General features: G+C 38.6%; 1 protein-coding gene across 2 annotated transcripts in view; it reads right to left on the reverse strand.

The window, feature by feature from the left end:
- The window catches only part of PHEX (phosphate regulating endopeptidase X-linked), a 102820-nt gene extending 85663 nt beyond the window's left edge, over positions 1-17157 (reverse strand). The window contains exons 1-3 of one of the 2 annotated variants that reach the window (XM_083832412.1): positions 16428-17156; positions 12143-12211; positions 9837-9998 (exon numbers count right to left, since the gene is read on the reverse strand). In XM_083832412.1, the coding sequence (XP_083688538.1) occupies positions 9837-9998; positions 12143-12211; positions 16428-16539 (343 nt within the window). In that variant the 5' untranslated portion in view covers positions 16540-17156. Of the gene's footprint in view, positions 1-9836; positions 9999-12142; positions 12212-16427 lie in introns of both variants that reach the window. The other variant, XM_083832413.1, reaches the window with a different exon arrangement.
- Positions 17158-21556: the final 4399 nt, after the last annotated feature.

Consider the following 21556-nt stretch of genomic DNA (forward strand, 5'->3'; position numbering starts at 1 on the left):
TAGCAATCATCTACTGTCGAAAGTGAGAGCAAGGCACTTTACAAAGTAAGCTTTGCTATTTTGTGTGTGTGCATGTATATTTAACTACATGCTATTCTAAAGTGACTAAGAATAATTTTGTGGCTAAATGTTACCTTTAATCTCACTTTCCATTTCTAGCCCTTGTTGATTTTCCTGCCTACTGTCTTACAGAGCTTTGCTTTGGTTTTTGACCACCGTATTTTATTTACAGTATTGAGAAATCCTTTTCCACCTTCTGACTTGGAGCGCAGGAAAAAGAAGTTCTACAGATTTGTAGGGAAAAGTAGCATGCATACCATTTATTCAGATTAGAAACAAAGATTCAAGTTATGAGGCTTCTGGTCTGCAGACTGTATATATTGTGTGCTATCAGACAGTTTTCTACATACACAGTGTCTCACAGGAATGAAATTCAAGTTTATTTCTCGTTCTACAGAGACAACATAAGGTTTTACTGCACTCTCCAGCCATAGATATGGAGAATACATAGTGCTAGTGAAGATAGTAGCATTTTTTTTCCATTCATTTTTGTCCTTATCCTTTTACAAACATCTGCTGTATGTGGAAAATGCAAACTGAAGTGTTTGTACAGTGATATCTGATGATGATTTGAAATATATTATCATGCTCTGTACCTAGAAGAAAAAGAACTGTATGTGTGAGTATTCCAGTGGGAATACTTTAAATAAAATAATAATAATAATAATTTATACAAAAACCCCAAAGGGCCATCCCATTTCCTGGAAAGTTTTAACCCTGGAGGAGTGAAAGGCTGGAAGGAAGCAAGTAATTCAGCATGAACTCCCAGGACAATGCTAGAGAAAACAGCAGTCTTGGGCTGCAAAAACAGAGAAGTATCAAAGTGGGGAAATAATCTTATTGTCCTACATGGGCTGGCAAGACAGACTGGAACACTGCGTGCCCTTCTGCTGTCCAGATTTTATAAACAATTTTGAACATTTGGACAGGGTGCAGAAAAACATCACAGCCATTTTTTTCTTTGTGTGGAGAGGCTTGAGAACTGGGGAGGAAAAAAACAAACAAAAAAAAATGCAGTGAGAGAATTGAAGAGCTTGATTTATTTAGTTTCATGAAAGATTATGGAAAGATGATGGGATTACAGTATGAAACTACCTCACCATTAGAAAATGCTTGGTGCCAGAGAGATCTTCAGTCTACTGAAAAGAGGCAAAAGAAAAAGCAGACATTGGAAGATGTAGGCAAATTCAGCAGTGACAGTGATTAACCACTGCAGCCAAGCAAGTAGCAGAGATAGTGGCTTCTCTGCCCCTTAACATCTTCAAGACTTGATGTTTTGGGGGAAGATACGCTTTAGCTTAATGTGAATTATGCTTTATCCCAGTGCAAGCTATTGAGCTTCGTATATGGGTAATGTAATTGGCTGATACTAAAAGGTCACAGGAGATAATCTAATGGTTGCTCCTGGCATTGCATTCTGTACATTTAGGATAAGGATTTCCAAGCACTCTCAGACATGTGACAGCAAGGAGGTGCAGCCATTATCTACTGTTGCAGATAAAGTGAGGCACAGAAGATTAATTCCTCCATATCTAATTCATGTCAGAGTCTTACTGACTTGAACAGTGCTGCTTTATGAGCATAAAGCTTGCTAAACTTGGTTCAAAGACTTGAAGACTCTGATCTTTTGAATATGCTGAAAGATCCTCAGCCCCTTTAATGTCAGTGACAGTGGGAGTTGCTCAGCATTGGCCAGAAGATGCTCAATAGTACATCTGAAAACAATTTGCAATGCATTGTTTTCAGTGCAGATCCAGAAAGCAGCCCGAGCCTGTAACCATTCATTGGGCCAAAGGAAGAAAAAGCTTGTCCTTCAAGTATGCCACAGTAAGTCTCTGTGAAAATCTCATGCAACAGCATGCTCTTCCTTTGGTTTTGGTAGCAGTAACCAGAACACATATTTGCTGCAGATTGCATGTTTATCATTCCCTAAAACACAATGATCTTCAGTTTCTTAGACCAAAATGCAGGAACTCTGCTTGTGGAAAAGGAGTTTGCTTGCCTGTAAACAAAGAAAGTGGACTTCTCTTTCAGTTCCTGAGCAATAAAGACTGTGTTCTTCACCTTCTCCTTAATATCCGTCTACAGCTAAAAGCGTCAGGTTTCTAAACTGATGAAAAGAGTAGTTAAAGAAGCTGTTCACCCTCTTCAGCTATCAGTCACAAGCTTTGTTTCCTCTCCAGGTTCTGTGCTACCTCTGTGAAGAAGCAAAATCCAAGTTATCTTTTAGACATATGCAGCATATCCTCTGATGCTAGCAGCAGAATGTTTTAATGATCTGAGGAATTTCAGCCTAAAAGTAGAGAAAAAGGGGTATTTCATCACTGTTACCTTTTGAAAGCAACTTTTGCCCCCATAATCCACAGGGGAAACACAGGTGGTCATTTTGTTTCAGTGGGAGATGAGTGCGCATATGGGTACACATGGCAAATGCTTGGCAGTTTCACGCTGGGCACACTCAAACTAATCACATAGCACTTGTGTGTAAATTGTCGTTCCTTAAGCTCTGACATACTTATGGTTAATCTAATGTTCATTAAGTATGTCTAACTCTTAATCCCATACTTACTTCACACAAAAAAGCTATGTCAAAAGAGTCCTTGAAAAGCAACTGTAATCCAAGCAGTACCTGTGCTGCCAGGGGCATTTATTGAGGACTCCACCTGTGTCATAACGGCACTGCCCTTCTTCAAACTCCTAGTGCATTGGGTTTCAGAAACCAGGTTTATTGCAGTTTACAGAGTGATCTTGGACAGAAATGATTTGTCCAGGATGTGAGGGGGCGCACAGAAACCTTCAAAGCCACACTGCTGTTATGGAAATCACAGCTAGAACAATGTAATGTCTTAATTACAGTAATGTGAGCTTGCATGTTCCAAGAGTGGTTATCTGAGAATGGTTTGGAGTCAGCTGACTTTCATTCAGAGTATCTAGTTTCCAGATCCCTTTTTTCACAGCCTGGAGTTAAGTGAAGGAGGGTTAGTCTTATGGATGGAGGCCTACAAGGGCACAATGTTCTACCTCAAAATAAAATCAGTGGCCACAGCATCCAAAATTATGCACAATACTGTTATGATTGCTTGTCCAGTGGTAACTTCCCTGGCTTGCTACATGAGACTATGAGAATAATAGACTACAACAAAAACAATCCAGGTTATGAACTCTTCAAAAAGGAAAATCTGGTACATATATATATATTATTCTCATCAGTCTGGAAACCTGACCCCTACAGCTGGAGAGGTGAAGAGCCTTTATATCAAGTTATAAAAAAATAACTTATAATCTGTAAAATACAGTTCTACAAAAATTTCATCAACTAGCATATTTCAAAGCTGTACATATTTCCTGGAAACAAGACACATACAGTCGAGCCCATATTATAATATTCTTAGAGTTATATCTCAGCACACTCTCCTGCAAAGACAGACATCTCTTGCTCCAGAAAGCAGTGTTTAATGTTTCAGTAAAACTTTATCTTGAAAAAGGATCCTTGGTTCTCTTGGCAGGTTTACTAGCACAGGCCACACTCCTGTGCTAATGCACCTGCCTTGCTCATATTTTAGATCTGCTTTGAATATCAAAGCCTCGGGAGAAGAGCTGAGCAACCTCTTGCCTGCCTGGAAAACACTGCAGATGCAAGCTTTAAGGGTAAAGAAGCCCAAGCATTGCTGCCTTCTGGCACCATCGTAATCCAACAGCAAATACATAATTTCAGGGCCTCATTAAATTCCTTTTTGCCTTTAAAATACAAGTTTTTTCTGAGAATATCCACTACTATACATCTTCAGCATATGCTACAACACCTTTCCTCTTCTAACAATTGATAGACAGCAATATTTGTTTATTTGTTTTTTGAAGCTCCATCAGTGTTTTTTTTTTGTTTGTTTGTTTTTGTTTGTTTGTTTGTTGTTTTTTTAACTACCAGTTCTGTTAGTTGTTCTCTAGCACTTCTTACTATTTCAGGTGTTTGGTGGACTGTCTGATGTGTAGTTTGCAGTCCCCATCCCCAACAAACTCTTTTTAAAAAGTGAGCTGCAAATGATTGGTTTTTAAATGAAAGTTTGCTTTCAGGATTCCAAAAGAAGAAAATAGACTGTTTAAATATGTAATTTTCACTCCAACACAACTAAAAAAAAATTCTCACCACTGTACTTAGATACTTTTTAAAGAATATACCATCACTCTACTAACTCTAAGGCTCTTCTTCCTTTTCTTGCTGGTGGCTTTCAGAGGTTTGGAAGGGAAGCTGTCAGAGCCTAATGCAGTACCAAAAAAAATATTTTAATACATTTCATAAACACCTATTTCAATTTCTAATGTATTATGGTTCAGATTCCTTCATTGTTCCTCTACTGTCCTCAAATGTAAATGGAAAAAACAAATTAGCATCAAAAGTTTTCAGAAATCTTGAAATGCTTAAGTCAATGACTGCCTTAATAAAGCCTTTTCCTTTGAGTCTAAAAGAAAGTAAGAAAAAAGAAAGGTGGCTTTCCCCATTTGCTGGGGAGGGATTAATGGAAATAACACAACAGGCACCGATGACCTTCCTTCACAAATATTCTGATATTTAATTTTTTTTTCTTTTCAATGAGCAAATGTGGCCATGCAAGAATAACTTCATTTTTGAATTTGAATGATTCAGGAGCATAGTTTTATCTTACATGTAGTTAAAATACAGATATATGAAAATAAGTCACTTTACTTGTAAATACATAGGTAAAAATATATACACTCCAGCAAATCTGGAGAGCATTGTTTGTCAAAACAGAAGCAAAAGTGTTAATTATGAACTAATTAAAACCCATTGTTCAACCTGAACCAACTGGAGATCCAAGTTGAAATGCATTTGGTCTCCCATATCTTGAGATTTCCTAACTACTGGCTTGTATGGATTTCTGGGGTGGCCTTCCTTTCACCTCTACTGTGAGAATTATTTTACTTTATATGCAATTGCATGCTCTTTGGGGAGGAACTGGAGTCCTATGTGCCACCCAGAAATTGAATACTTTAACTACCTGGCTATTAAAATCATTTAGAAGAACATTTAATGGCTTTGAAGGTTAAATATTTCATATTAAATGTTAGTTTCAACAGGAGAGACAGAAAAAGAGCCACTGTTTCAGATTCTACCATTTCACAATTAAGTTGTTATCCTGAGTTGAAAGATCTGGATCCATATCCCTCCACACCCATTGCTAAGATAATCTCCCCAGTTTCTTACTCCACAAGGAGGTGCAAGGGAAATATGGTAAAGTTATTTCTCAAATTAATCTTAATTGTGTAAATTGTCTTGAATCAGCTTATATCATTTTTGAGAGAAGACTAATCAACCTTTCTTCACCTTCTTTCCTCTCCCTAGGAAAACCACACTCTGTACTGATGCAAATTACATAGCTAATCAGTACAATTTTTTCTCTTCTGTTGCCTATAGTGAATCTTCTGAATTTCACGAAAGCATATATTATTTTCAATTTCATGTATTTTGTATTCTCTCCTCAATCAGCCTTCCATTACCTTCTCACCTTCTTTCCATCACTTTCCCCATTATAAATAATAAGGTTACCAGAATCATGTTACTGTAAGGACTCCCAATAATCACTCCAAGCATATTTCATCAAGGCAAATTCCTTATTCATGAAAACTAGGAAATAATGCAGAGTTCTAGACACAACTCATGTTGTCCTACCATCTGCTGTATCCTCTCTTCATTGGAAGGCTGAAGCATCCAAAATGCCAATGAATGTGGCTATTGATCCCTATTGATCCCTTTTGGAAGACCTTTTGCTGGCTTGCACAGTCTCAGGTATGCCCTAAATATAACAATTTCCATGTTTTTAAAACATTAACATCTATTTTTTAATAAAAACTCTTTTTTTTTTTTTCCCTGTAGCTCCAGGAGCTCATTCCTCGGAATTGTCTCTGTGGAGCTGATGCCTTAATCAGGACTGTCTTTTTTTGAAAAACTGTTTTCCCACCCACCCAACTCCTACCCAACCTCCCCTCCCCCTCCCCCCTTTTTTTTTTGGAATGGCATTTAGTGATGATCAACACATCGTTAATCAATTCAGGCAAACATCTTTCATATATGATACAACTAGTGTCCATCAGTCTATTTCTTAATGGCAATGTCCATCTCACTATGGTTAGACTAGTGACTCTTGAAAATAACTTGTTCATAATTATTAATTCCTCTGACACTGATAGAACATTTAATCATTGTGAATTAGTTTTTCATTAATGAGAATATAATTAATATGCATGTCCACAAGAATTCACAAAGGTTTAGTAATTAATCAATTCATATATTTTCTAGTTGCTAAGCAGCACAAATCAAGTAAACCAAACAAATGTTCCCAAACACCAAATTCATGAAAGCATGTTGTATTTTTACAAATAAATTCAATCAATATATTGACATTTTAGGTTTTACTCAACCCCCAGCCCAAGAAGAAATTCCCTCCATCCATTTTTCTGAATATTGATTTTGGCAATATGTAAGTTCTTATGGAAATGGCAGCTGAACAGCTGTGCTTACATTAATGCTTCCTAATGCTGCCCAGTGCCCTAATAGACAGCACATTTCCTAAATGAAAATGCTGTTTGTTTCCGTAATTTCAACATTTTGTAAATTCTTTGAGTTTGTGTATAAAAAAGATAAGCACACCATGTGAGTTCCTCCAAAAGTCAGCTAATCTAAATGTACACAAACTCTAACAAAAACAAAAGTCATCTTACAGTGATGTGAGAGTTCATAAAACTAATTTCAATAATAAACCTCAAACAATCTTTTAAGCAATACTCCGTCCAACTACCCACCCCAAAACACACACATATCCACCAGCACAATAGTTTAAACTACATTTAAACCAGAAGATTGTAAGAGCCCCAACTGTTACAGTGCAGAAGGAGCTCTGTGCTAAATGCCAGCATTAAGCTTTATTTCATTATATTAATACTTTCAACATGTACTTGCACATTTTTTCTGTTAGTCATGAAATGGAAAATCAGATGTCACAGCTTGATACATTTTTTTACAGTACAAACACCTCTGTCTGCAAGATTTCCAAAGTACAGTCCTACAGTTATTTTGGAATTTGGTATCTGCAGATACGAACATACCATCCTACTTCAGGTTACAGCCAAAAGACAGATTCCCTGCAAACCCAGGGGACTATTGTACCATGCATGGAGCAGCAGTGAGGTGTAAACCCCACTCCTGCTCCAGCGCAGAACTTGCAGAGAGATGCCGTTCGGGTCTCCCAAGAAGGGAGACATTGTGGGAATTCTGTGGCTCAGCTGCTGTGCTGCCTTAAAACCTCACTTAGGAACCAAAATGATCTCCTTTCTGTACTCATGGTTTCCCAAAATCACCCAGTTCAGATACAGCTTTCATTCTGAGCAGCCACAAAGCCTTTAGAAAGTCTTGGCTACTCCACCTCTGATCCAGGTACTTCATTTTACCAAAAAGTAGTTGCCCAGAGAGATTTACTTGACTTGGGCCACTTCTGCCTTTTCTTACGCTCGGATGAATAAGTCATTATAAGAAAGATCTGGACTATTACAAAAATGTTTGGACCACTGAAAAGAGATCTATTTGCAGATGAAGAGACTAAGAAAAAAGAGTAAGCGCTGTTACTGTCTGCTGCTCGCTTGTTATCCAGGAAGAGCTATCCAACAAGAGGCTATTGGAAGGAATAACATAAATACCCTCTCTATTTTTTTTTTAACAGTTGGTATTCTTCCTCTTATTCAGGACAGCTCTCAACCAGCTACCTCTTAAAAAAAAAATCACAAGACAGGTCCACTGAGACAGAACACCAGCAGTGAGCATCAGTGGCGACACTACAGACTTCATGGGCCACATCCAAGTCCTGACCAAGAGTCTGTCAATGTGTGTAAGAAGAGAGGCCAACTCTACCAACTCTATAATATAATGACTATAATATGTTACTCTATAATATAATACTCTATAATATAATGAAGTAACTCAAGCTAAAACACAAACACATACAGAGGCTGAAGTTACACCTTGTTACTTTGGCTACCAATACTGACTTCTACCATTTACTTTTTTCCTTTTTTTTTTTTTTAATTACCAAGAATATATTTTGGAGAAATTATTAAATAAAATGATAATGATGAGATAACAAACGTTATATTAAATCAACTACTCTGCACCACCTGATGTTTCACATCTTTTCTCTTTTCTATGCTAAAGAGCAGTTCTTGCTGCCTGTTAAAGTAATTATCAGGCACTTCATTACACTCTTTTTTTGATATGGAGTTTCCATTAAGCAAATACTTCTCATTCAGATGTTTCTTTCTTTGTCTTGTGTTTTCCTAGCTAAGGATTAGCCACTTCTAAAGGGAATGCAGTAAGAAAACCACATAAAAATGTGGCTTAGCGTGATGTCCTTGATTAGGCACGGTAAAAGGAGGAAATTAAGAATGAGAATCACAGCTTGCTACTCTGTATTTAATTAGATCTGGCTTATATGTGGCTAAGGTTCATGAAGGATGTGCAGTTTTCTAACACAGCCTTATTCTGGCGGCAGAACAATTAGAATGCAAAGTGTAACTTAAAACAGGCTCTAGCAATATTTCTTCCTTAGGTTGTGACATCTTCAGCAGATTTTAAAACAGCAGTCATCAGATTATATCCTATGCTGAAATTCCAAAATCATACTCTGAAACTGCCTGCACCTTTCAAAATACTTAATGACGGGGAAATTGAATACAGTGTAACTGAAGAAGAAAAGTGGAAAAGGGCTTTGATGACAACAAACATGCGCATACAAAAACTAATAGAGAAATAAATGCTACATTTACGCACAACATCCTAAAGATGATCTCTGTTCTGTGGTGAACAAACAGGAGGCTAATAGGTGAACTAATAGGTCAATAGCATGCCTAAGGTGTGTTACGCTCAGGAACACTGACAGCATGTGTGACATGGTTTTAGTGAAGATGATAAAATTCTAACAGTTTTTTCCTCCCTAGCAATAATTGTAACCCTTTTTTCCCAGTTGGTCTGCAGAGCTTCCTGGTGAGGAGGCCTTGCTGCAGAGTATAGTGCTAAGTCAAATAACATACAGATTAAAATACCTGTCTTCCTACACACTTCCACACCAGGCTATTTTTTCTGCAGACACACATCCTCAAACAGTCTTCTCTTTCACTGATGATAGTTCAGGTACTGCAACAGAAACCTAAATGGCAACTTGAAGGAAACAGGGAACCCAAACAGCCATCTCCGGAAGGCTACAAATTGCCTCCTGCCAAGAGCTAGCTAACTATACTGGAAAATATCACTGTTTTTGCCTTCTTATATTCCTTTCCTGCAATCGTCTGCTGTCAGAGACAGAGTGCTGTCCTAGGCTGATGCTTGTCTGGATCTGGGACAGATATTTTTCAACGTGCATGCTGTACTCCTGCACTCTGGTCTACCGGTCTACGGCAAGGAAAAGGTGGTTCAACCCCTGCCACCTTTTCCTTTGGTATAAGAAGTATCCTTTTGTCTCATGGTTCTTAAATTGTAGAGTCAAAAGTAATTGTTTGCTTCCTCCCAAATTCTGTTTCTGTTATACATCATTTTCTCTCAATGTTATTGTCAATAAAAACAACAAAAATACATATAAAAGAGAACAGGAAGTTGTCCTGTTGGATATCCTGCAATAATCAGAAAAGAGTGTGGAGTCTTTACTTGTTTCAGCATCAGCCACTTAACAAGCAACACCGAAAAGTCAACTAAATACTTTCAGAAATGTCATATTTACCCTTTAGTTTGAGGTCCACATTGTGCCGCAGCCAAGGATAAACACCGTAGTTTGACATGTCTTCAGGAATAGGGTGATTATATATCCAGCCATCACATGCAAATCGATAAAAGTTCTCGCAAGGATCTACAGACTGATTTATCTTGCCTAAGATGGCAGCAGCTGTAAGAATAAATAAATAAATAAATAAATAAATAAATAAATAAATAAATAAATAAATAAAAAGATACCACATAAATTTTACGGACCATTTTTACCTAAATAAAGAATGCCTACATGAGAAGCAGAAAAAGAATGAAATATTTGTGCAATGAATGCTCTTGAGTGTCGTAAGAGCAATGACCACTGAACCTACTGGAACATGACCTTCTGGAGCCAGATACCTGAACAAAGACTGTCCTTTGTTGCCATGACAGAATTAAATCCCTGAGGAATATAATATCAATACATATCAAACAGACTGTTAACTTACCAAAAATTATGCACTGTTTACCTTCAGCTGAATAGCTGCAAGTTTGGATCTGCCATTCAATGGAAGAGATAACTAGTATATTCAGCTCAGTTTTGTGACTGCCTTCCCCAGCAGTATTGCAGGTGAGACCAGTTAGAGACAGATCAGTCTGACAAGTTTGATAAAATAACTTTTGCATGTATAATCAAATGATCATGCATTATAGAGATTCTGGCATAAGTCTACATGAGTAAAATAACAGAGAATATGGAGATAATGTACATCTTTTGGCTAAACGACCATGTGCTTTGAGGCTTATCCAAATAACTGATTAAATTTCTTAGCAGGAAATCTGATAACTTTTACAGAATTTATGGTACAATTTCTATTATCCAGTATTTTTACTTAGAATAGCTCTTCCTAAGATATTTCTGTTTCAGCTGAAGTTCCATCCTAATGTTAGAAACTCTCAAATTGAGTACATTGAAGACATTTTGGTCCTTGGCAATTTTCTATGACTCCTGAAAAGCTGTTCTTCAAGGCAGAGCTCAATCCCTACACAGTACACCCTCAGCTAAAACACTCAGGTCCTGTAGGTGTCCAAGTCTGCCTTGGTGTAAAATACCACATTCTGCAGAGTCTACAAAAAAATCTATGTTACTTCATGTGCACAAGAAAGCCGATTCCAACTCAGACTTGTAAAATGACTTTTTTTTTTCCGTCCTGAAGCTCAAGATGAAGTCCACACACTTCACACATATTTTTTTTTCTTTTTTCTTTTTCTTTCTTTTTTTGAGGAGGTGGGGGGAGTGTGGGTGGCGGAGTGTTATTTGTTTGTTTGTTTTGATTAGTCATCCTACTTAGATATATGCAATCTTCCAAAAATTAGCTATGGACAGCATTGCCCAGGGTGGCTGAGAGTACAGTCAGCACAGCACAGATGGAAGCCAAGTGACATGAAGTGTCAGGGCAATCTTGACATCTACAGATTTTTCACAGTATATATTTAGTCCACAGAATTTTGCCCATATTTCAAAACAAGACAAACATCTCACTGTATTATCTTAATGGTTCAGAATGGAAATAAATATTCGTAGAAGTTCACATGATGTCCACTTCATTTCTGTTGAAATGGCTCTAGGGCCAGATTTCCAGACGTGGTAACAATAGTTTGATCTTTGATCTTGTTACATTCAATGAAAGACTCTCATTGATTTAGTGGGAGAAAAACTGTCAAAATGACAAGGACAAAATGGGTCTCTTAGGTGCTACCAAACTGGATCTCTTTAGCTCTCATTTCATACTAATAGATGTCCAAGCTTTGTAAGGATTATCACATGTATCTCTGTGTGGGGAAAAGAGCCTGCCAATATGAAAATATGGTTACAGATTTTGAGTCATAGTTTCCACGTAACAGGTGTGCACTTCTGTGTACGATCTGGCCCTAAAGTACCTCTGTGCAGAATTCATTTGCCAATTTTCTGATTACTGGAAGGAACAAACCAAATACACCTGAAGGTTGAGTCACCCACTATTTGGTTCCTCTATTTAAAAAAATAAATAAATAAACCCTACAGGAAACTTTGAGTTAACCTGGATAGAATAGAGATAAAATGATTAAAAATATGAAGTTGAATTGCAGAAAATAAACAGATCTATAGTAATTTAGACCTTGACTCTTTTTTTCAAGTTTTTTTGTTTGTTTGTTTTGTTTTGTTTTGTTTTGTTGTATAACTGTCATTGTTAATGAACTTTATGAGTGAAAAGAACTGTGGAAAAAAATAAAATGGTATAAACATCTCATTAACATACTGTGATAATGATATATAATAGATGAGAGAAAATTGTTGCTTACCAGCTTCAGTGCATTCTGAAGTCAAACAGTATTGTTGCTTCGGGTGAAACTTTATAAGACCTTGGCTAACTGCAAAATGGAAAACCATAATGACACCATTTGTCATGAATTTTGACCATTTGAGCCAAATATTGTGTACCTGATCATTCAAATGTCAGTGTAAGCTCTGGCCCTAATGCATTCTGGCTGCATTGATTTAGAACACTTATAATGTGCATTAAGTAAATACTGCAACTCCTAAAAAATTATTTTCCCCTCCTGTACGTGCTTCCACCTCTCTTTCCTCCGTCTTTGCTCTTGGGCAGCATGGAAAAAGAACTGTCTGTCTCTCATAGTACATTTGCACAACACCTGGAGCAACAGCACTCCACTTAGGAATGGTGAGCACCACCACGATACAAAAAATCCATCCCTCCAGAGATATACCTTTCCCAGCTGGCAGCTTACCATGGAGCTACCTAGCCATCTTCTGCAGGGCTTTCCATGCTGCACCTCCTCCTGCAGCAGTGCTGCACTGTCTGGCCCCCCCCAGCACCCATGGGACACCTTCAGCATCCCCTAGTCTGGAATAACTTAGAGGGCAACAAATGGAGTAATAACCCTGGTTTATAAGCCACAGAGCGTCTTCTGTGTGAACTGGCCCCCAAAGGTACTGGAATTTTATTTGCTTCCAAAAATCGCACTGACAAGACCTATGAAATTCTCAGCTAATTTTGGTTATCTTTCAAAAATATGCATTACCATTGCCACCAAAACTTAAGTATAGGAATCACTAATTTCAGACCCTGCTGTCAGGCAGCAAATATGCAGACATTTAATGCTTGGGATGAGGATGGGAAAGAGTCCCAAGGGGCAGATGAAATAAGATTCAGTAGATGTGCTTAGTAGACTTAAACATCTCACAACTTCCATTATCTTATTAACTCAGTCCATGGCAAAACCAAAAATAAAAACCAAACCAGAGAGTAAGAGGGTATCATGGGTATTTCAAGGTATCATAACTTTAACTGTGCTGCTGATGAAAAAGCAATTTCTCCTGTGGTATTAAATTGTTCAAAAAGACATGAAGATGTGAAATAGGATTTCAGCACTGGAAAACTTTACAGTTAAAAACAAATAATAATTAAAAAAAAAAAAAAACAAACTTAAAGCTAGAAATTAATATTAAGATTTTTCATATCATCCAAATTCACAGTTTTAGTGACAGCTAAGGATAGAACAGTCTGGATTTCACTCAGACTTTCTTAGAAACTAAGACTGTAAAACTATTTCTAGACTACTTTACCAAAACTTGCATTGACTCAGTGAAATACATCTTAAAAACTACTACTAGTTAATTTGACAATTAGCCAAGAAAGGCACAAGAGTTTGACACATAAAAAAACTGCAAATGGAACTTTGAAGTACAGTAGGAAATAGAGAAGCGCAGATCTACAGAATACAGTTTTGAGCTTCTCTATTTTATTTTACAAATAATGGATAATGTGCTTATTACTGAATTGTTTTTCAAAAGCATTTTACTCCTCCCATTCATGGAGATTTGCTTTCTCCCTCTTTAAAGTTAGCTTTTAAGAACTCATCCAGGTCTTGAAGACTTGCTAGATTTTTCTCTTAACAAAGCAGAAAAAGGAAGGATATTTCCAGACAACCTTTAATTGTTTTGCACTTGATGAAAACTGAGGGAGAATGAAAACAAGGCAGTAAAGCTAAAAAATCCAAAGCAGACATCATGGTTCTTATACTTGTAAACAAAGAAAAATATAGTTTCAAATGTCTTTGTTCTATTTACAAATTTCTCATCAGAGCAAATTTTTTAAAAATTTAAATAAAATTTACCTGCTTTTGTTCTCTTGATTTTTTTTTCTTTTCCCTGTATTATAAGAATCAATCATTACATTACTACCTACAGTTGTGATGTTAACCTACACATTTTACTTACACTTGTGCTGGCCCTGGGGGGGGCAAAACCCCACTACAGAGATGAAAATGTTGGTCTGTCTGCTTTACTGCTGCCAGGCCATGAGGCAGGCTGCACTACCTGCCTCCATCAGTAGCCTACCTTCTTCCACCACGGCCTACCTTCTTCTACCCTACTCTTATTCAGGGCAGGGGGCATTTTTGCTTTTAATCTTGCCTGAGAAATGGGGAAATTGGAGGAAATCTTTTTTGTGTGTGTGATTTCAGAACCACAGCTCCTCACGAGGTGCCACCATGACCAAGTGGCACGGTGATGGCACAGCTTGCCCGGAGGACCCAGTCCTCCCCAGCCCTCACCTCCACAGTGGCTCTGCAGCATCCAAGGAGAGCCATACGCAGTGGGAAAACATGAAACACCCTCCTGCCTGCGCTACAGACATACAGAAAACAGCAGGAAAGTGTCAGAGAGCCCTGACCTGTGCTTTGGTGCCAAAGCTACAAGCAAATAATGTTCAATAAAAACGCTTCATTCTCCTAGATAGAGTCAAGAGAACTCTAAGAGGAACATAAAAGAGAAGTAGGAGAAAGTTATGTTACACTTCTCAGACTGAAAAAAATGAAGGGGAATTGTTTCAGGTCCACCAAAAACACCAAGTTTTTGCAGATTAAATAAAAATTCAAGAAAAAAAAGGTCATCTTCAGATGCCTGAAATGTTTCACATGACCATTAATAGTGGCTTCCTTTTCTACAGTTTTACAAACCTGAAAAAGAGTTAAACTCAAACTTACAAAAAAAAAAAAGTGTCAAAATGAAACACTAGAAGATTTCATTGACAAACTATTAAAACAGAACAGTTCAATTCTTTTCCATCATTCCTTTTGGTTGAAATCTTCAGACAATTTCAAAACAAAACCTTAAAAACATTTTGGTTGACCCAAGGCCAGTATTTTTATTTTCTTAGCTATTATGCCAATGAAAATTCTTATGCTGAATCCCCGGTTACAGAAAAGGTCTCGGCACACTTACAAAGCTGTCTATAAAAATTATCTGTTCTTGAATTTTCATGTCTGGTCTATGGGCAAAAGACATCTCCAACAAGCCATGATGTTAAAATTTCTATTGCTTTCTACAAGAAATAAATATACAAACAGACAACTGCTAAAAAAGAAATAAGGTCTCTCCATTACTGTCTGGTGTTTGGTATCATATTAATTAAGAGAAAAACATTATTTTTTATATAGAATCAATATTTTAGGCTACCAAAATGAGGATCCAATCTTCCTCACATTTATAAAGGGTTTTATTGAACTAAGTGGCATTCTTTCTATACACAATAGTTACTTAAGTGTGTTTGTAGAATTTATTCTACACCAGAAAAATATTGAGTGAGAGCCTGCTGCTTCAAATATTCTATAGAAAACTTAACACCATTTTCTCCGTTGTGATTACTAATGAAGCATACCTTGCACACAGCATCATAAAAGATTGGAGGGAAGCAAAAGATAGTTTTAGAGGTTAAGTTCCCTCAAGTCCATGGAAATTGGTGTTGATTAAAGAAATGAAAAGTTTGTCTAAATTGTTCTAAAAAGGATCTCTCTGCAACCTTTTACAAAATATTTCTTTCTATTCACTGTCTGGTGGTTTCTGGGTGCATTTTTAGGTGTAGATATATGCTTCCATGCGATATTCCAAGAAAAGCCATCTATAAATGATTCCAAATCCCAGAGAGAAAAATTTATTTCCTTCTCTATTTTGTCCAGTTACAGCTAATAAATCTGATCAAAATGTTTTAGTTTAATCCCGGGTGCACCTCTTATGATTTTTGCAAAGACACCTTTGCAGTTCATCATAGAAAAACAGAAACATCTAAATAATGTGCAAGCGTATGCGTTATTGAAGCTTTCTACAGGAATTTTAGTCGAGCCCTAATGAAAACCAAATGAAGGATAACCCAAAAGACTGCATAAAATGTGTGCACTACAGATTGATTTTCAGGAAACAGAGAATTTTAGTCCACATTGGTCACAAACTGCCAGTTTGCAATGTCTTACCAATATGCATAATTTTACCCTTTCCTCCCCATTCTGTGAAAGAATCCAACTCTAGCTAGAACCCATCGAACTGAGTATTCAAATTTAAATTCAGCTTTCAAAAGTTACATGGGCTTACATTGCAGCTTCTAGCTCTAGTGTTCCCCATAACAAATCTCTTTGCTGATGCATTTCCATTTTACGGTAAAAATAAAACAAGGAAAAAGAAGAGGAGACTGGGATTGTCACCAAAACATAGCATACAGCAAAAACACCCACACCAGGCGGGCAGGCTCAGGAGGGCTATGTTCACCCTCGCCTAGACATTCTCACTTACCCAAGAAAAGTGCAGTGCCAAGCGCAATGGTGCCAGCCACGAACACACCAAGGGCAATCCGAGTGGCTTTGTTGGCTGCTCTCCTGGTCTCTGATACTGTCTCCCCTTCCATCAGGATGGGATGGGATGTGCTCACTCTCAATGAAGTCTGGTTTTGCTCCACTGCAGTTTTATCAGGAGCTCAACTACTCAGAAGCTGCATCCATCAGCTCTCCTCCTCCTCTCTTCTATTTAGAACTTCAGGTTTCTGTCGTGAACCATTTCCTAGGCACTTCCTGCTCTCTCCCTCTCCAAGGAAAATCAAGCACTCATATAAAAAGCTGTCTTCTGCACTTCCCTCTGACCAGACCTAGGGAAGGCAAGCAGTGACCACTCTACTTACAGCTCCTGCTGCCTGTAAAGTCTCTACGAGCCAATCGCTCAGCAGTCCCCTTTATCAAGAGTTCAGAGCACAAGGATTTCACAATGTTGCTGAACAGACGTTTTAGTTATTCTAACATAGTTGTAAAGCCGTTACAATCAAAGCAGGATTTCTGACAACTTTTACAAGCACGAGACTGGTGGAAGGTTTTCGTTTTCTCTTGCGCTTGTTTTACAAACCTAATTATTTGCTGACTGAAGTTCCCTCTTCTTAAACCATTGCTACTGCATCATTTGATTTTTACCAGAAGCAATATTCACCCAGTGGGCAAATTCCTTTTTAAAGCTTCCTAAGAGCTCTTAGAATATCATGTAGCATTTTATTTTGGGAATTTGGTATGTGATACTTTGTGCCAAAAATCACAGTCATGCAGCACAAGGCAATAATCAGCACAACCTACAGAATAGTTCTGTTTTAAGAGCTGGATTTTATTTTATTTTCCAGGCAAGATATTTCAGTATTGCTCATATGCAGTGAATTATAGGAGAGGATCCTTTGCTTCCAACTCAAGTACCACTATGAACTTAGTGCAAAGTATCTATTTGGCACTTCCAAGATGGAGATGAGTAAAAGGAAACAAACAAACAGACAAACAAACAAACAAAAAAAAACTTATTTGTATGGATTTCTCAATTTCAGGCTGAGACTTGACAATCCTCTCTCTAGGTAGCAAGGTTTCCCTGTTCAATCCATAAGAAAGTTCATCATTTCAAAGTGAATTCTCTGACATGGCTGTGACATTCAGCCCTCTGAAGTGCTCTTAGTTCCTCCAGAAACAGACTCTCATTTAAAACATAAGGATGCAGGGAGAGGCAGTGCCACGTCCAAGCTCCCAATGGTTTATGTGTCTAAGTCACTTCTATGCTGAGTTTTTATCTCATCCCCCTCCAACCCTGATTAAAAGAAAAAAAAAAATTGCAAAAGGAGAGAAGACAGACAAAGGGTATGTGATGATGGTTACCAGTCTGGAGACCAAATTGTTTCTCCTTATGAGTGATTTATCCAAGTTGTCCTGGATCCCAGATGGGCATAAAGGGAAAACCCACTCCTTCCATATGAAGAAGTGGATTTTGAAGGTCCTGCAACCCTCTCAATAGCTGGGATAGGGTAATACAAGGAAAGCACCCCCATTGCTGACCCTGTCCCCCTTTGCCAATAAGACCTAGAAGGGTATTTTCATCTCCTCTCAGTGAAGACAAGGAAAAGCATTTTTTTCTTTTCACCTGCTTATTTGTCTCTTATTTATCCCACAATTCATGATGTCCAACAGCTGAGGAAGAAGAGGGAAATGATGATGACATGGAACCAGGAGGACCATATACCACTTCCCCAGGGGTGTTTAAGGAAAGGCTGGATGTGGTACTTACGGACACGGTTCAGTGAGTGATATTGGGGGCAGAGGGATGGTTGGACCAGATGATCTTGGAGGTCTTTTCCAACCTTAATGATTCTATGATACCTTCCCGTACAAGAGTTCCCTTTCATGAATGAATGACTCCAAGGGCATGAGCAGATCCCTGGTTTCAAATGATCACTGGCACAACTCTGTCACCAGCACAGACTTGAGAATGTATGTTTAAGCAACATCGATGCTATTGAGTCCTCATATAGAAATCACTAGGAGTCTCAAAGGGCAGGGAGTTGACACAGAAAATGCATGGACACGCTGTGATCTCACCATTTGATCAAATTTGCCCATGACACAAACATTAAGTAAACCTCAAAAGGAAGCTCTTGGCAAGGATTTGTGTTTGTATGAGTTTTCCTTCCACATCAGTACTGAACAAATGATGGTGCAAATACTGAACGTTTAATAGAGCTATGAATACCTTCTGTCAGCTTTATATCCTTTCAACTGACCAACACTAAATGAGCATATCCCTAACTCACTTGAATTCCCCCACAATTTATAACTTAAAAGTTTGGCTCCCTTGGGGTTAATTATTTACAGCCTAGCATGTGTGAATACCGTGTTCTATTAGTGTTTCACTGACAGCGTTTCACTTTCAAGATAAGATCTCGGCACTGATCCTGTCGGAGTTTAAGAGGCGTTTGGACTGTTCACTTAGCCATATGGTATGAATTTTTGGGTGGACCTGTGTGATGCCAGGAATTGGACTCGATGATCCTCCTGGGTCCCTTCCTACTTGGGTATTCTATAATTCTCTTTATAGGACAACACCAGGCAAGAAACAAGGAATAGCTTTCAGCAGTGCAAAGCAGCAGTGATTTATTTCCCAGCTCTCCTTGGGAAGATTGCAGAGGGAAGATGGAAAAGGGAGACTGGGAAGCAGATTAGAGGTAGAGTCTGGACAATTCAGACCCTTTTCCAAAGAGGAACCTTAGCCAAAGCAATGCTGAGGGCTATGGGAGCATGGAGGTATCCCAACAAGAACCAGCCGGCTACAAGTACAGGATGCCTCTGGAGAGTCAGTCCCAGGCAGCATGCGATCCTTCCGGCAAGGGACTCACAAATCAGCTGCCAGCACATGAATGACTCCTCTATGCTGGGGTTTGTGGGCTTATTTACACTGTGGCATCATGTAAGTGTCCTTCCCTGTGTTTAGGCGAGCCTGGTTGTAGTCAGTAATTTATTTTGGTTTCTCCAGCATGTAAGGAAATACAAAATTAGAGCTAAAACTCAAACAGCTGCAGGCAACAGCTGCAAAGGTTCATTTCTGGCAGTAGTTGAAAAGTATATGGAGCACATGTGAATCAGCTTCTGATACTGCTGATCAGTAACAGAAGTTCAATGTTGCACTTGAGACACTTTCCTGATGGATTTCGTTGCCCTGTTCATCATAACTCCAGCAGCAATTTGGCAGGTACCCAGTACCTGCCATGCTTGCAACTGCTAGAGTGGCTAATAGCACTCCTGGCTACCACAGTCCAATAAGATATTTAATGAGACTGTGCACAGACTCTGTTAAGTGTTCATAAAACACTGAATGGACATAGGAAAAAGATCTAGTACTTAAATGCAACACACTCTGAATTAGAATCATAGGATCATTACTATTCTTTCACTCAGAATTGCCTCTGACTGAGACCCCGCTCAAACAATGGGATCACTCTGGCACTTGCAACAGCGCTAGGACAATGTACAAACATTTCCACCCAAATCCATACGTAAAAGAGCTGGCAAGCCGTCTGGAACGTGTTCCAGGCTGAACCACAGCAAAAACGTCCCAGCTTCTAGAAGAATTCTGTCTACATGTGTAAGCGTGCATGCACACATGCATACGGATGCACACTCACAAATACAAGTACTCATGCATTACCTTTCTGTTTTACAAGCAGACACAATCCTCACTTCCATAGACTACACCAGTCAGGCAAGAGTTCTGATCAGAGCTGAAACTGATAGCACTATGTCAACTTCTCTCCATGTAGCTTGGTTTAAAGTAAGTTCCCATTTCTTGAGGTTTGATTATCAGATACCTTTGATAAACTTGCCAAACCCCACATTTTGCCTAGTTTTCACTGGAAACAGTCAAAACCAGAATTATGTATGCTGTCACTGAACACCCAGAACAACAAAACAGCCTGAGGTTGACATGTATTCAGCTCAAGCTCACTGAAAGTCTTGCTCGGGCTCATTGGAAAACATTTTGTCTTTCTTGCACTTAGGTAAACTTTAAATCATATTAAAACAACTGCTGATACTTTTTATGGAGACAGAAAAATCAGTTCAGATTTCAAGGCAACAAAGGACAAAATAACACACGTAGAACACATAGGATCACACCAATATGTTAGTTACAGAAGGCATTTCCTCACGCTGTCCTCGTGGTGCACAATTGACTTGCCAGTGAGAGGCAACAGACGGGTTACCGCAGAGGAATAAGTTAAGCTTGAGAGACGCAGTTCACAATCAGCGCATCGCAGCTTTGATAATGCCCTGTAAGGCATTTTTAGCTCACGGTGACATGAGGCATACTGCTGCTACCACGCTGCTGAAGGCAGAACCACCAGGCAGATACAACACGGGTGGCTTCAGCAGAAAAGCACTTAAGAGTCTGTGAAGTTACAGGTGCACTTGGAGGCATACGCTTTGTTGAATGAGATTAATCTGCACAGGTCAGAGCAGAGGCTGTGTTTCATTTCATTTCATTTAAAGTGTTCCACCATGGAGACTTGAACTGTGTTTCTTTTTAAGCTATGCAGCTGTTGTAGCCAGGATTGGCTGATTGGGCTCTAAGTACACACAATGTGCTTGAGAAAAACGCAACATATTGCATTTGAAGACAGTCTTTAGATCTCTGAATCTTGTAAATGGTACTCTCTTAGCTACAGAACTCCTGAAATTTCTGTGCTGCAGCCAACAGCAGCTGTGCTGTGGTGCAAACTGGTCCTTTTTTCATGTCACAGAGACAGCTGGAAATAAATAACTCCATTGTTTTCCACTGGTACAGCCACATCATAGAAAGCCTCAATTAATGACCCCTATCCTCACAGCTGCACTCAGAGCCAATGCAGCGCCACCAGCCCTTGCAGGGCTCTGAACATTGCTGGTGGCAAACTTTTCCATAAATACCCTCCATACAATTTCAAATGTGGAGGGAGCATACTGCAAAGCAGAAAACGTTTTCCTCCTACACTTCTAACTTCCCAAATATTTTTTATCATTATTATTTTTATTCCGAGTAGGCTTAGCTTTTCTCCTTACTCCAAGAAGAACTTGTCCCTGCTGCAGAAAACACTTTTG

This window comes from Anser anser (assembly GCF_964211835.1).
Source record: "Anser anser genome assembly, chromosome: 1".
In the NCBI taxonomy this organism is placed as follows: Eukaryota; Metazoa; Chordata; class Aves; order Anseriformes; family Anatidae; genus Anser; species Anser anser.